At 41.4% G+C, this 16,809-nt stretch overlaps 1 protein-coding gene across 2 annotated transcripts in view; it reads right to left on the reverse strand.

The window, feature by feature from the left end:
- Window positions 1-294: 294 nt before the first annotated feature.
- The window catches only part of chst11 (carbohydrate (chondroitin 4) sulfotransferase 11), a 70,956-nt gene continuing 54,441 nt past the window's right edge, over window positions 295-16,809 (reverse strand). For both annotated transcript variants that reach the window (XM_062383054.1, XM_062383053.1), the window contains exons 3-4: window positions 3,437-3,666; window positions 295-1,981 (exon numbers count right to left, since the gene is read on the reverse strand). In XM_062383054.1, the coding sequence (XP_062239038.1) occupies window positions 1,357-1,981; window positions 3,437-3,666 (855 nt within the window). In that variant the 3' untranslated portion in view covers window positions 295-1,356. The remainder of the gene's footprint in view (window positions 1,982-3,436; window positions 3,667-16,809) is intronic.

Consider the following 16,809-nt stretch of genomic DNA (forward strand, 5'->3'; position numbering starts at 1 on the left):
CTCAGACCCAGAAAGACAAAGTCACTGGTCAAAACACACCACCCTTCAGAGATGAAAGTGCTGTGATGCACTGATAACGTAATTGTACCAGAGGCAGGTTGTGAAAAAAGAAATCAACATGACAGAACTCTTAATAACAGTTCAACTCTAAAAATACTTTACAATGTTCATTAGCTCAGAAATAACAAACATTATTTATTTCTTTTAGTTTAAATGAACGAAGCTTATTAAATAATCTTTTGTAATTGCTGCTCGCAGCAATGCTCCAATATAAACAAAACTAAGCATATAGACAAAATTATCATCTTAATTTAAAGAAAGACATTGGAACCGCAGGTTTGTGGATGTGGCTCTGGATATGTTGACCCTGGATGGGATGCGGGAGGGCGGGGTTAGAAGATTCAGCACCTTTAACCCTTTTACAACCACGCAGAGTTTCTTTGACCATCCAATCCTGTGAGCGCATCCTGTCCCTTTCCAAACACATTCTGTAGCTCAAAGTGTTATGGGTTGTTTCAGGCAATGTTTTATTAAACGAGGCCATACTTCACTGTTGCAGTAGACGTCATCTGTGTGTAACACAAGGGGTCCCTTTTGCCAACATCATAATGATAGAGACCAGTGACAGAACTTGATTGGTCGAAACTGATGGCGGAAAGCCATGCCACCATAGTTACAGATGTAGAGGTCATGATAATTTAGTCAGTAGTCATCCATCACAAGGCGTCCTTGAGGTGGTGATGAGCCAGTTTTCCTCTGAAATGTATGAATTTAATGAGGGCAAGGGTGATGGGTGCTAACACACCATGCTGGCAGCGCAGCAAAGGACATGAATTGTCTTTTACAATTTGGCGGAGCTGCTCTATTGATCAGAGGAGGGGGAGATAAGCTTAGCTCCCATGATGCATTGGGCTCAGGGCACGTGCAAGGCTGCTGTTTACTTTGCACAATTGAAAGCAGCTTAATTTGTCAGCAGTTTATATAAATGTGTAGGGAACTTCCTCAGGGGAGTCCCTCTTCAAGTCTGTCCTCTGAGGATAAGTTCCCCCCTTTTAAACATCTTGAAGACCTGCTTCACCCTCTCATTTTAGTCTTTTCCTGTGTCTGCTCCATTTGGACCACATTCTAATCCAGTCAGTGTTTTCTGTATCACCCAGAGTGACATCATCCAACCTATGCCCAGGCGAGCAGGAATTCCTTCTTTTCCTTCTATGTTTATTTCAGACCACACACCTGCAAGGTACAACAACAGTTTTTTAAACTCAAATTTGCTCCCAAAAAATTCTGCCCTTCCCTCATGTTGTTGCCTCTCCTTAAACAAGGCAACAATTCTCAGAGTACCAGCTCTATCCTCTGTTAGTCCAGCCGGAGGTAGCTGGGTGTGGAGTAATTGAACATGAGGAAGTCCAACTTGTAAAGCTGGTAGAGTTGGATCTGCTCTTGAGTGCTGATATTGCTGAAGAACTGGGCCGTCATGGCATCTGTGGTGCGGGTGGACTTGGCATAACTTGGAAAGTGGAGGGAGTCGCTGACACCCACCAACCCTAACACATAGTTTGAATCCTCCTCCAGTGTCTCGTACTTGCCCACCAAGTCGTAGTGGATGTGACATGGGTGGCAAAGCTGGTAGACAGTCTGCCAGTGTTCGTTGAGTGGGCCATCACGCTGCGTGGCTGGGTCCACCAGGTACTCTGTGAATTCTTTGAACTTGACATCAGCACCGTTGAGCAGGGCTTCCTGTGTGGCATTCTTTCGGTAGCGACGGACTATACGGGTGCCGAAGCGCTTGTGGAAGGACGAGTTGTACTTGAGGGTGAACTTGTTACGGTATGCGGAGACCAGCCTCTCAAAGGGTTCGCGGACGAAGAGGAACTTGAGGTAGTTCTTGAGGCGGTGGTTGATCTCTGTAATGCTGTACTGGTTCAGTGTCTTCAGGTTGGACGGAATATGAGCTTCGTTTGAAGGGATATCCATCGGGTCACTGTGGAAGGAGGCACAGGATAATGTCAGGAACAATGGCAAAATCAAAAAACAAGAATTCATGTATTACTAACATATAGTTAAACCAAGATACACATGAGATACTTACCTTTTATCATAACAATGTGCACATAGAATTAAAATCCTTTACTAATGACACTAATTATTTTGTCTTTGTCTCAGTCCAATTCCATCATTCAAGGTTCATTGCTAAAATCTTTTCAGGTCCGAGGTTCACAAACAGAAACCATCACACATGCTTTCATTTCCTCATCCTTAGATTACTGTAATGTATCTACAGTAAACTATTCATAGACTACAAATAGTTTAAACTGCATCAGCCAGACTTTATTACCAAAAAATATCATGCTACATTTCTCTTAATGTCTTGACATTGGCAACCAGTTTATCACAGAATCCATTATAGGATTCTACAAATTACTTTTTAATGGGCGGCTGTGGCTGAGGGGTAGAGTGGTCGTCCTCCAACCTGAAGGTCGGCGCTTCGATCCCCAGTCTGAACAATCTGCATGCCGAAGTGTCCTTGGGCAAGATGCTGAACCCTGAATGGCCCCCATAGAATAACAAAGTGCTGGGATATATGCACTGTATGAATGTGTGTGTGATTGGGTGAATGTGAAACTGTAGTGTAAAGCGCTTTGAGTGGTCATCAAGACTAGAAAAGTGCTATATAAATACAAATCCATTTACCATCCATTTTACTTCACTTTTTATACTTTTATCTTTTATATATTTTTATTTCGATATGTTTATGTCTAGCAAATGCTACTTCGTATAAATATTAGAAAAAGTGAGTAAATAATAAGTAAATAGTGAGTAAATATATACTGTTTTTAATTTTATTTAATTTTATTGCTTTTCTTATGTGTGCTGTATTTATAGTTTTTTTTTATGTTTCTATGTTCATTGTATGCACCAATTACCAGAGCAAATTCCTGGTAGGTGTTGGCAATACTTGCCTACTTGGCAATAAATACTTTCTGATTCTGATTCTGATTAATGGTCCCAATCTATGCTTCTGAAATACTTTCCTCTTACCAACCTGCATGTAAGTCTGAGGTCCTGAACAGGAACCTGCTCTTCACATGTCAGGATATCAGACTAAAAGGGACAGAGCTGTAAGTGTTAGAGCCCAGTTAACCCATACTTGCAAATCAATATCTTCTTTTAAATATCTTCTGGAAACACAGTTCTATCTGAAGGCTTGAATATATTTTTTACAATGCTTATGTGCGTTTACATTTTTATTGTTTTATATCTGGGGCCATTTTTCTTTATCTTAATACCTCACTTTTGATGAATATTTCTGTATCCTCTGGAATCTCCGCTTTTGATAAGTGCTTTTTAAATTATTATTTCAATCACAGAGTAGTCAAAGTAAAAGCTTAATAAACGGCCTGAGTAGGCTACTCTGAGTGACAGGTGCCGGACTCACCTGTATTTGCCCTGACCTGTGAGCACCATCATGACCCTTTTCCAGTTGGTACAGGCCACCTTGGGGACATAGCAATAGATGAGCTCATGGTCCTCATCCACCACAAGGTGTTTTAGGTCTCCAGGTGTCAGGACTCGCCGCTTACGGCTGGATGCACTGTAGATACGACAGGCATCCACCACCTGATCCCTCCTGGCCTGGTGGTGGACGGCTGCTCCTGACAACTCCATCTGGTCAGCGAGAAGCAAAGACAGGAGTAGGAGAGAATAAGAGAGTGTATCACTTTAAAATTTAAATGAAAAGCATTTGATAGGTAACAATCTGGATCTTGATGTCAGCACATTGCTTGTCCACATGTGTCCAGTGTAAAGCACAAGCTAATAGCCTTTTAATCCAAAGTGTACATTAGAGAGTATTAATAAAATGATAACTTAAATAATGCTGAAAAATACATTCCATACCTCCTTCATGAGACATGTGTGTAGAAGGTGAAGAAATTGGTTTAATGTAACAGACAAAATCCTGCACTTTACATTTATTGTAACTCGCCGTGCATTTTAGTATGACAATGAATTAAATGTAATCTTAATAAGAACAGAATCAAATTAACTTTTTCCTTCACGTATGAAAACTATATAATGTTTTTTAGTTTTTTGCTGAGATATGTAGCAACAATGATTATTTCTGTGCAAATAAAGAACTCTAAAGTGAATGAAAATGAACCAAGATGGACGAGCAGACAGAAACATGGTTGTTAAGTTCAGCCTCTCTATTTTATAATACTTAACCTTCACCGACTATCTTTTTCCCCTATCTGAGACTAAATCGAGATTAGTACATAGGTATGGAGGAAAATAATGATATTGGAGGATATCACTGATATTGAGTGTTCAATATGCGCAAATTTACCCAGCAATCAATCATCTGAAGCATATTTGATATTCACAGTGAGACTTGTGTTGAAGTGGACATTGGCAGGAAGGATGGGAGAGAGATGGGGAAGGAATGACAAGAGTCCAAGGCGGATAGCAGCCTGGAAGCTTTGCATTTGAAGGGCAGGAATGTTTTCTAATGTTATTTTTCCTCTGGGTCTGAGTTCCCCTCCAGGGTATGGTGCCACCGTTTCCTCGTGGAATCTAAATTGATTGTACTGTGGCCTGAAGCTTTACTGCTCCGTACTACTCACAAGTGTGGCTTTTCAGTGCTGTACTGGTCGGGGCTGAGAGAAACATGAAATACTCAAATAACCAAGTGTGACATGCTAAAACAGTCTGACTAAAGAGGTTCTTATGTATTTCTCTTTCAATAGCCATGTCTCCACCTGCATAATCGATCAAGTGCATGGTTTGGAAATCAATCTTTTGCACATTTTTATCTCATGACAACATACAAAGGCAGTTCTGTGATGTGGGACTCAATCTCTGAAGTAAATCAAGAAAAACCCCAAAACTAAGTAGGTAAGTAACATGAAGTAAACAAACACAGTATCTGAGATATTTCAGGATCATGTCTGTAAAAGTCATCTTTCTCAGTCCGTTACTTTTTTCAATAGATGGTCATGTGTGGAAACAGATAAGGTCAGCGCCGTTCCATTTATATTAATTTTTAAGGTTTTTACATTTTGAATTAAAAATGTTAAAATGTTCTCAATGTTATTCAAGACAGATCCACCCTGATTCATTATTTAAAGATATTATAATAATGTTAATTTTATCAGCACATTTACGCATTACGATGAGAAAGATCTCAGCCTGAGCCGTGACATCAGTGTTTGGACGGCTGAACAGCAGCTCTTTGTAAAGGAAACCCTCTCCTTTTTATCGGCTTAGAGACATCAAGCTTCACACAGATGTCGCAGCAAGCATGATACCACATATTAATTTACGGCTGTATTATTATCACTGTTATGAGCTTGAAATATGAAATGAGAATCAGCGCAGCGCGGACCCTTCAGATACGAGCGCAGTAATAAATAGCTTCCTCCTGATCTGCTGATGGTTGCAACGGAAGAAGCTAGGAAGGGGATTTAATGAGGAAGGATGGAACGAAGAGTGTAACTAAGTGAAGCTGAATTACTAACAGCACAGCGCCTCAAGTTAACCAAGTATAAGAATCCCCATTATTGGCTCCTTTTGTAAGAGTTTATTATTCTAATCTATAATAAGAGCACATTAATGTATACATTTTTTTTTTTTTTTTATCAAAATAACCACAAACTGACATGGGACATCTTCCAAGATCAGATGCTCTAGTTGTTTTTATTTTAGTCATCTGTCACACTAGACTTAACAATACCCAGAAGTGTTTGCTCTAGTAGTGCTATGCTTGTATAAGCAGGTAGGCATATTAAATCTTTTTTAGGACAATGTGTGATGCAGACCACATCCTTGCCAGTGGTTTCATTCTATTAGACCAATTGATTGGTTGTTTATTAAGCTAATTTAAAACCCCTGGTGATGCTACTGCTCTGCACTCAAAGTAGGTAAACTAAATTCTTGCTAAAAATAGCCAGCTACTTTACAAGCTAGTCATTGAAAATAATGCCAGATTCCGAGGAGGGCTGCAGGCCCTGTCTTTCGTCTACTGTCACAGCAGGCAGCTTGGTTGACATGTTGAATCAGAAAATTATTCAATAGTGTCAGTCCTGAGCCCAGCTAGCTGAATGGCTCTAGGGAAACCATTGTCAGTCTGACTACTACTACTCAAATAGTAAGTCCACCGTTTTGGTGGAGTCTGAAAAATATCTCAATGACCATTGGGAGGATTGTCATGAAATATGAGGCATAATCTTTTGAAATTATAGCTCCAAAATGGAGACTAGAAATACTGGTATATATATGCAGAATGTGAAGTTGGCTCTCGAGTTAGCATAAATATGGAAACACATTTCTGTAGATAATCTCTTTGCGGATATTTGTAACCCTTTGTTTAAAAAAGCTGCTAGAAACATATTTTCCTTTAAGATTTAACTAAACGTACCACCCTGCCTCTCCTCACCAGAGGTGTTACTGAAACATTGAATTCACAATCACAAAGGTCAAAATTGAGGGCAGACTGGCGGTGTCATGTTTGAAAGGCCAAAAACCTGTTTTGTGAGGCCACTGGGACCTTTCACTACCCAAATGTAATCAGTTAATCCATGAGTTCAAATAAGAAAGATTCTCTCGATATGTTCTTAAGATAACACGTTCACCAGGAAAAAACGTCAAAATCTATTCAAAAACAATTCTTCAGCCAAACTTACATATTTGGACTAAATTTGAAGACTGTCATCAAGGGATTCAAGTGAATTCGGGCTCACATGAATGCGAACTCGATAACTTGTAAAAAATAATGCCTTCATCATGGAGGCATAAAAACGTATTCCTGTTATGATTTAACCACAGCGTGAGACAGTATTGCTGTTAAAATATTCCCTCTATTAGTTGAAATCGTGCAGCATGATACCACCACCTGTTTAGGTGCTCTATCCTCAATATCAAACCATTGTCTCTTGAAGACTTACATGTGTCAAGAGCTCCAAGAGCTGCAATATAAATGAAAACACAATCAAGGAGAATAGATTGAAGTGCTGCAGTGGAATCTATACTCATTTCAGTTTTTTAAAACTCCTAAAACCTGATTTGTGTGCAGGCCTCGTCTTCACCTTGTGCATTGGCTTCTCTCTCATCATATGAGCTGTGAAGTCTAAGATCTAAATGAAGATGAATAGGATTCATCAAAGCATCTCACTTTCTCACACGCACACAAACACACACACACACACATGCACACACACAGTGAGCACTGAATTCAGTCTCTCTCTGACCCTCTGCTTACAGACTGGTATTTATAGAATACGCTGAAATAAAGCTGCCAGTGTACCACTGTAGCAAACACACTTACATTGACACATACACTCACGCACAAACACACACCTTGCTTCACCTGAGTCTCTTGGAAAGGCAACGAGGCAGCCTTCAATAAAATCTTGACAATAGTCACAGTCTATGAGGTGGAATCATCCTTTCCACTGAGGCCAGCATCACATTAACTTTCCATAATGTAATTTATGAGAAGTGGGAGCAGCAGAGCTAGAACAGGCCTTCCAGCTTCTACCCTTCTGCTCCCCTGCGACATGGAAAAGACCAGAGGAAATGTTTCTTTATCTGTACTTATCCCTGCAGTGATCGATTGAGGGGCCAGGAGATAAATATATTATGTTTTACTAAGTTATAAAATGTGAGTAACTCTCATTCTTAATTAAACTCCATTTGAACATACACAGAGCCAACAGATCTGCTTAGATTTGAGTCAGAAGCCAGGTTTTCACAACCAAAACATTTAGAAAACCAGGGAATTGAAACTACTAATTTGATATTTTTTGGAAGTAACATAAGACACTGCGGGGAAGCAGTGAACGGCGACTGTGTGTATGCCAGCGACCAAGGTACTTAAATTCAGCAATGGAGCTGAAGAGGCCTGATCACATTCCATCGTTCCTTTGCACTACCCACTCAACCGTAGACCTATTTGCCTAACATTAACCATACCATACCATCGTTATCACCATCAAATCCCATATTTGACACAAACCATGACTTTACTCTTTATTATTCCAGCGTTGCCATGTACAGATCAGAGGAAGAAGTATTCTAATTCTAGTTACCCTGTCACTGTGGTTTTTAAGTTTGAATCAAAAGTGGTTCAATAAAATATCATACATTTTCTAAACATGGTTTTGATTGTTATCATAGGACAGGAAGATGCCCGGCTGCATACATTCCTTAGCCTGGATGCCAAACGAACTTAGCCCCGCCCACAACATTTTTTGGTCGGGCAGTTCGGTCTGGAGTCGCTCCATTGGGAAAAAATTATGCCCCGACCGGGCCAATCAGATTGTCAGGGCGGGCTTTATACGATGATTGACAGATGATCAACGGTAACGTAATCAACCACGTCATCAAAGTGCCCTCGGGTTGAATTCGTTTTCAACAAACATGCCTGCCGCTGGCGATCTGAGATGTGTAGATGCTGCTTGAGTCTGTTTTAGAAGACATCGACAGCGCATTCATTTTGAAAGAGGAACACAGAACGTGGAGGCGACGCCAAAGCACAGCGCTAATCCCTATCGCCCAGGCGCTTGGCTGTTCACAACGGACACTGAAGCGACGCTGAACCGTCGGGCAGCGCTAATAATATCACCCGTTGATCCAGTAGATCGCTGCACGGCTTTGTGCCAGTCGCACCGCGCTGCGCCTAGGCTGCACAAAGTTTTAACATGGGAGTGGATGGGAGCCAGCTGTTATTTAAGGCTTGGCGCTGCGCTGAAGCGTCCGGTGTGAACCCGGCGTTAGTAAATAACTCATAATGCGTTGCTTAGCATACGTCACATACTACGTTGCTCTGATTGGTTGTAGGTCTATCCAATTGAGCGAAGAGGAATTTTACTTCCTGGTCAGTTGAAACACGCCCCATAATCAAAGCCCAATGGAGCGGTCTCAGACTAACATTCTGACTAGAATTGTGAGTGGAAAGCACTGACAATGTAGGAGCCTGACAACGTCAGGCTATACATTCCTGGCATTTAGTACATAAATAACTTTATACCAGAAACTACGGTAGTTATACCAGAAACCTAACGAAGAACCGCAGAAGTGAACAACAGACAACCATGACACACAGTACAATCGTGGTGTGGCCCAGGCTCAAAACACTATACACAACAATACACCAAGATACTTAAACTCCTTGGGCAGCAACTCCCCCCAGGTCCGGGGAGAGCAATCAACCATTTTCAAGGAGGAACCATGATCTTGGACTTAAAGGTGCTGACTCTAACCCCTCCCCCTTCCCGGGCTGCAAACGGCCCCAGTGCACACAGCAGGGCACAGCCTGATGAAGCCAAATGAACCACATCATCTGCAAAAAGCAATCGGAGGTTCCAAAGCCTAATGCTGTACTCACCACCTTAAAATCCTGTCCATGAAAATCACGAGCAGAATTGGTCTCAAAGGCCAATCGTGGCAGAGTCTCACACCCACTAGGAACATGTTCAACTTTGTATAGTAGTTTTTCATAATTTACACCATAAATTACAACATTCCTTCAGTAAATTTCAATTAGGGCTGCTCGATTAATCGAAATTTAATCTTGATTACGATTATGGGGTCAAACGATCTCCAAACTACTATAATCGAGTTGAAACGATTATTTGGCATTTCAGTCTAAATAATCGTGATTGTGATATTGTCCAAAATAATCGTGATTTTGATTGTTTCCATAATCGAGCAGCCCTAATTTCAATGCACCAATATCACAACTGACTGCACCTTAAGTTTCAATTTAATGTTATTGCTGTGTGGTGATGCAGTTGCAAGAAGGCCCAACTTTCTAAATGAACCCTGTCAATGACATCTGATATTATAATGTCATACCACCTTCTGAATGGATGACTTTCAGGCCCAGCCACCACATTCCATATCATCCCATGAACAACATCAATATCAAAATAGAGAAAATATTTTTTAGCCACATCAGGATAATGACACCTTTGTAAGTTTGTCTCTCCCTGACCCAAAGTCATTGGTCACTACAATAATCAGAAGTCAGAGACATGCTAACTTGTAAACAGTCCAATGCTTACCTAATATGTTTTCTGGAAACAGCACAAAGGCAGAAGATACTGCCTCACTAACGCAGTTTTACAATGTATATCAATCAGATATTTACTGTTGGTAAACAGTATGTATACCGTGTGTGTGTGTGTGTGTGTGTGTGTGTGTGTGTGCCTGTGTGTGCGTGTGTGTGTGTGTGTGTGTGTAAGTGTGTGTGTGTGTGTTTGTGTCAGTAAATCTCATAGAGAAGAGTGGGCGTATAATTATAGCACCACAGACAGGATAATAACAGACTGCTCTGACTTTCCCTGAACGCCTCACGGGTACTTTGCCCTTTTTGTCTGTGCATGGTGTGTTTCAGCCTCAGGGAGCAAAAACCACAGAGGGAGAGGAGATGAGAGGATGAGAAGAAAACAATTTAAAAGAACATTCTCACTTAACATAAAGTCTGCTACTTTTCTTTAGTAAGTGATATTTAAAAAATTTAAACTGATAGATGATGTTATTAACTCTTTAACTTTTAGTTTTGTAAACTCACATATTTAAGGTGGGAGACAACACATTTAATTACTTATAGTGTGATATAGCGGAGAGTGTGCTTTTTCATTTGCGCCCCGCCCCCTTTTCTTGTGAAACTTCTCAAGCAGGCTGAAACAACAACTTGGCCAACATCACCATAAGAGTGTGCAGAAGTAAGGGCAGTAAATTTGAGATTATTTGAACAGATAATTCAGGAAAAATACATTTCAATCTTTGAGAAAAAAAGTTTTTCAGGGAAAACTGGTCACAAAACTCGATGAGCTTCTGAGGAGATGGAGATGTGGAACAAATACACATTTGAACGAGGCTTTTGTGTAAAGTAATTCAAGTATACAGGCTGGTTTGAAATAAGTCTTCTCTGATGATAACGAAACTATAGATCTTGTTTATCCATGTTGTCTGTGCTGTTCAGTCTCTTCTCTCAGCATAGTTTATCTTCTCAGAGCGCTCATCTCCTCTAAATCCCTCTGTCTCTCTCCTCTCACCTCCAGTTTTCAGCAGATACACAGACACGGAAACGCTTCAGCCTACTCCTCTAAATCCCTTTGTCTTCAAACCCCAAATTAATCATCCAGCTTCGCACACACCCCCCCCCCTCCACACACACACACACTTTAAGCCCATAAAATAATTGTATGGCGGTGCTCTGTTCTGATGGTTTTACAGCAAAGCGACACAGCGACAGCTGCTTAATCTTCTTTGCTGTGGGTGAAAGGTGCGACGCCTCTTTCAAGTCCATGCCAGTCTCTCTTTCTGTGTTCCATGGGTAATCTGGCTCCAGGTGCCCTCAGAGAGGGGGCGGGAGAGGAAGTGTGAGAAAAACCCCAAGCACTCGACTAATCTGAAAGGATTGTCGGGTGAGCAAGCTATCTGCAGCTGGTGAAACTATCCAGACAGGAATTATCTAATGGCACAGACACATGCAGACGCTTCCGTAATTGAATACCTTCATAAATAAAAGGCCTAATCGACACCTCTGCAGCTTATTTAATACTCAGAGCACATTCATTTTAAAGTTCTGTTTGAAAGTACTGTAGCCTGTCCAATCAGGGCTGACGAAATATATATTGTTTCTTACATGTCAACATTTCAACCTTTTTCTGGATGAACGCAGTTCTCATCATTCTACCTGAGCCTCAAGTAGAATTTTTCTTGTTTTGAGTTCTTTTGATGCTGAGCACTTGACTGACTTTTTAGTTCACAGGGACATGTACAAGGAGAAATTTAGATTGACATGACCCAACCCTGGAAAGCCTCTCTGGAGAGGTATACTGAGCATGTCCGAGTGCGGAGACATCCTGGAATCCCTGAGGAAGAGCTGAAGGAGGTGGCTGGTGAGGAAGTGAAAAGCATTACATTGTGACTGGGGACCATTTTTGCTCTACAGCTTCTTGAACAAAACAACTAAACAGGTTGTTTGCTATTGCCTCAATAAACCTCATTGCTGCTCATTCTCTTTAAATGTGGTGACGTTATGCACAACCCAACGTCTCTTCATGCATTCTTTGCTTGTGGTAGAAGTTGAGAAAAGCTCAACTTTTAAAATGGCGGCACAGAAACAATCCAATCCAATCAAATTTATGCAAATGTAGTTTATGTTTGACACCAATCATTAAAATGAGCCTGGAAAGAGGTGGCAGCTGCAGTAGCTGAACCCTATATGTTCATCTGGTTGTTGAATTTATTCCCAGCGTGCTTCCCTTTAGCATAGCATTGACAGCTAGCATGGCAGGTTAGCACAAAAAGTGTCTAGGTTGTGCCTTGGGCGGGAAATTGTAATGGGTTATGGTAATACCGCCTGCACCAATAATCAGGCAAGCCAAACGTCAAATGCTAAAGCAACACCTATATGTCACTGCTCAGGATAGTTCCTGGACCTGGAGCCTCCTGCAAACCTACATTGTCAGTGCTTTCAAAAACCTGTCAAAGTGGCAGCTGAACAAGATGAATCAGATGAAGTACTTAAGTTGCCATAGCAATGAAAGAAAAGATCTAAACACTCTGTCCAGATCAACTGATGTAGAATGATTGGAGAGTGACTCTTTTAAGGGAGCAGACCTGATCGTCTAACAGCCTCTCCTAACAGTTTAGCACGCAAACACATATTTCCATTACAATGACTGCATCAGTCTCACATTAGCCCTGAGTCATTCCTCCCTGTCACAAAGCAGCCGTGAGACCCACCAGACTCAGCTCTCATGTCTGAATCAGCATCTAACTGTGAGCCAGGCCCTGGCTGGGTAATCATGGAGTCTGCATACCTCTCTGTGACCGTCTGTGATTAGAAGTAGGAAGAAAAAACACACTTCCACCAGGAGGAGAGATTATTGCTGTTTAAAGTTTCCCTTTTCCTCGATTTAGATGATAATTGGACTGTTTTTGTGGCCACATCAAATTATTCCCTTCAGAGCTTAATTCGGTAAATCAACTCATTCAGATTTTAATTCAGATCAGAGTTGGCCCTGAGGATGCACAGTTTAATTTCACAGTTATGTAGTGATAACAAATGAGAAGGTAAAAATAGCAAATAAGATCAGGCCCAGATTAAGAACGTCAAGGCCTCACTCACATAATTTTGGAAGGGACAGAATTTATACTCTTTATTCCTACTTTTTGTGGTTTTGTCTGAATACATTTTTTCAATCTGAAAAAAGATGTATGCTTGCATGCTCGTCCACGCACACACACACACACACACACACACACACACACACACACCCACACACACAAACAGGGAACAGCTCTCTCTTGACCACTGACCACATGCACCCACTAAAGTTGACTCTAGCTCCAGCGACACCCTCCTCAGCACACAGAAATATATCAATGGAACTTCACATGAGTTTGATCATGTAGAAAATGCGCCTAAAGTGAATCTATGTAGACCTGTTCTAATCTTGGCTGAACAGAAAACCAGCCAACGCCCCATGGATGATTCTAAAAGGTCCACTGTGATAAATGACCATCAGAGAAAAATAAATCAGTAGAGAACAAATGTGAGGAAGAGGGGAGGCCAGCTAGAGTCAGTGAAGGACAGCTGAGGTAAAGTGGAGGGAATAAAAGACAGCTGAAGGTGTGAGGACAGAGACAGGCCAGGGTTTGTTGCTGAGGAAAGAGGCAGACAGCCAATCATTTACAGATAGTGAGGAGGACACTGATGAAAAAACAAAACAAAGAGGAGAAAGTCTTCCACCATCACTGTGATAGCATCACCTCCAGCAGTGTCCTCTTGTCTGCACCACAGTACCGACAGACTGTTGAAAGGTACAGTCTGTCTGGGTGTCATCCGCACTGCTATGCGGATGACACAGAGGTTATAATACTTGGCCCCAACACCTTAGAGATACATTATCTAATGATATAGCTGCGCTAGACGACATTGCCCTTGCTTCCAACAAAACAGTCAGGAACTTGGGAGTGATCTTCGATCCTGATTTATCCTTTAATAGTCACTTAAAACAAATTTCTAGAACCGCCTTTTTCCACTTGCGTAATATCTAAAAAATGTCCTTTCGCAAAAAGATGCAGAAAAACTAGTCCACGCCTTTGTTACATCGAGACTGGACTATTGTAATTCATTATTATCAGGCTCCAGCAGTAAGTCGTTAAAGACTCTACAGTTTGTCCAAAATGCCGCAGCACGTGTCCTGACGAGAACAAAGAAAAGACAGCACATTTCTCCTGTGTTAGCATTGCTACACTGGCTTCCAGTTAAATCCAGAATAGAATTTAAAATTGTCCTCCTCACCTTCAAGGCCCTTAATAATATGGCGCCATTTTACCTTAAAGAGCTGTTAGTACCTTATAAACCCACTAGAGCACGCCGCTCCCAGAATTTAGGCCTACTTGTTGTCCCTCAAGTCTTTAAAAGTAGAGTAGGAGCCAGAGCTTTTAGCCATCAAGCTCCTCTGCTGTGGAATAAACTACCACTTTCAGTTCGGGAGGCAGACACCATCAGTTAATTTAAGAGTAGGCTCAAAACCTTACTTTTTGATAAAGCTTATAGTTAGAGCTAATTAGTGCGGCAGAACGTTACTTGTTCTATTTTATGACACATGACACACGGAGCTTCTCTTTCCAGCTTCTCCTTCCTCTTCTCCATCCCTATCCCCCTTCCCCGGAATCCCTGTGCTTTATCACCCGCAGTTCCAGGGCCTCTGTGGCCGCACCATGGATTGCGGTTTGTTGATCGCGCACAGGGGGTCGCAGTGGTGGATCCAGTGTGGCGGATTCTGTGTCGTGTGGGCTGAACGTGGTGGTGGCGGACCCTGTGTCGCGTTGGCATCGGGTACGGGCATTTGACCAGGACCGCGGCGGCGGCTTGTGGTGGGTGGCGGTGGACGGTGACTGAGGTGTGGAGTGGCGTTCTGGTCTGGATGGTGGATCGTGGTCGTGCTGGTTGCTGACCATGGACTGTGATTGCAGCGGGACTGCTTGGCATGTCATGTTGGGGTTGTCCTTCGGGATGCTTACCCTCATCAAATGCTGCTAGAGACTTTAATCTTTAATCTTGAAGACTTTAATCTTGATGATGTTTTCCTGCACGTGGCATCTATTGCACTTCTGTCCGTCCTGGGAGAGGGATCCCTCACATGTGGCTCTCTCTGAGGTTTCTACGTATTTGTAATTTGTGAATTACAAATAAAATTTGATTGATTGATTGATGTCTGTCAGCCTCTTCTACACACTGTACACTCCTTCCTGTGTGTTCCACAATATCCACTGGGGGGGGGGGGGGGGGGAGATGTGGATTAACATGAATTATTCATGAACAGAATTGCACAAAATCATACATTTAAACTATTGGTTCCAGTTCAGTTGGTTGAGACCCTGACAGCATATCGAATCTTGGGTCGCTTTGCTTTTTGTCCAAATTACATTATCATTACAAAGAGGGACTGGTCGGAAAACACCACTTGGTGATACCTTCAAGGACACTTGGAGCTCTTCACCAAAGAAAATCATTTGATTAATCATTAATTAGATCTATTGTTTAATGTGTAAACTTCAACTTAAAGTAATATTAATGCTTAACTGCATAACCGAGTATTAATATTAAGTGTGTGAAGGCCTACTTGGTGCAGGTTATTTCAGAATATCATTATTATCGGGATCCATTATGACATGACGTTCCTTGTGTCCAGTCCAACCACAAGACTATGGTCTTTCTGCAGCCACGTCTGCCATAGCTGAGAATTATGTTTTAATAGTTTAAACATCAATGTGGTTTATTGGTCTCAATTGCCAGTAGGTGTGATTGTAAATGTGAACAGTTGTTTGTCTGTCAGCCCTGCAATACCAAGGCGACCTGTCTGTGTTGTATCCGCCTACTGTTCAAACTCAGCTGGAACTGGCTCTGCCCCTCCCACGACTCTCAGGGGTTAAGCAGTATCTCCTTTAAGAGTTGTTGCTTTGGTGAAAATGTACTTTCAAATACTCAGTCTGGTTGTTTTCTGACATACCACTTGATAGAAATTACAAGTTTCACTATTTAATCCATCCATTTAACACTCTTATACATCTGGTGTTATATTTCTCATACATACTTCTAAAGGACTAACAGCTGCAGACATCCGTTACAGCAGTCACATTTTGCTCCTGGGTGAATGTCTGCCCTTTTGCAGCTGTTTACTACTGTAGACTCTTTTGATGTCACACTGGGAAATACTTGCAAATGTGAAGGTGCTGACGGTGCTGGAGTTGATATTTTAATTATGTCTTTAACAACATTAAATGCTTCTACCTAAACCCAATAGCTGAAATGAAGAAAAGGAACCAGGGAATAGTATAGACGTCAAATAATAAACAAACTTCTAAAAAGGGTCTGTCTGAGATTCCATCAGACAAAGATGACCTGGATGTGGTTTATTGCATCATGATCACAAACAATTAGAGACTTATGATGTTGTCAATGCAGTGTCTCTTCTTCACAACAAGATGAATGACCAAAAGGTGTCTACCTTTCAAATGACTGTAAAAAAAGACTAAGACATGGCGGATAAGAAAGACTCACGTACAGAGCTAGTTGATGTATGAAAGTCTGCCTCCGATGGGAACTTATCTGTATGAACCTACATCACAAATGTTCTTCTATGTGCTTTGCATTGTACATACGAACAAAATCCTAATTATTCTAATATCAGCATTGTTTTAATGAACAGCATATTGGAAATTCAGTTTCTTACATGTATGTTTGAGTCAGTCTCCTGTGCCGACAGAAGGCTGAAGTGAGGCTGT

This window comes from Platichthys flesus, chromosome 23, assembly GCF_949316205.1.
Source record: "Platichthys flesus chromosome 23, fPlaFle2.1, whole genome shotgun sequence".
Classification (NCBI taxonomy): Eukaryota; Metazoa; Chordata; class Actinopteri; order Pleuronectiformes; family Pleuronectidae; genus Platichthys; species Platichthys flesus.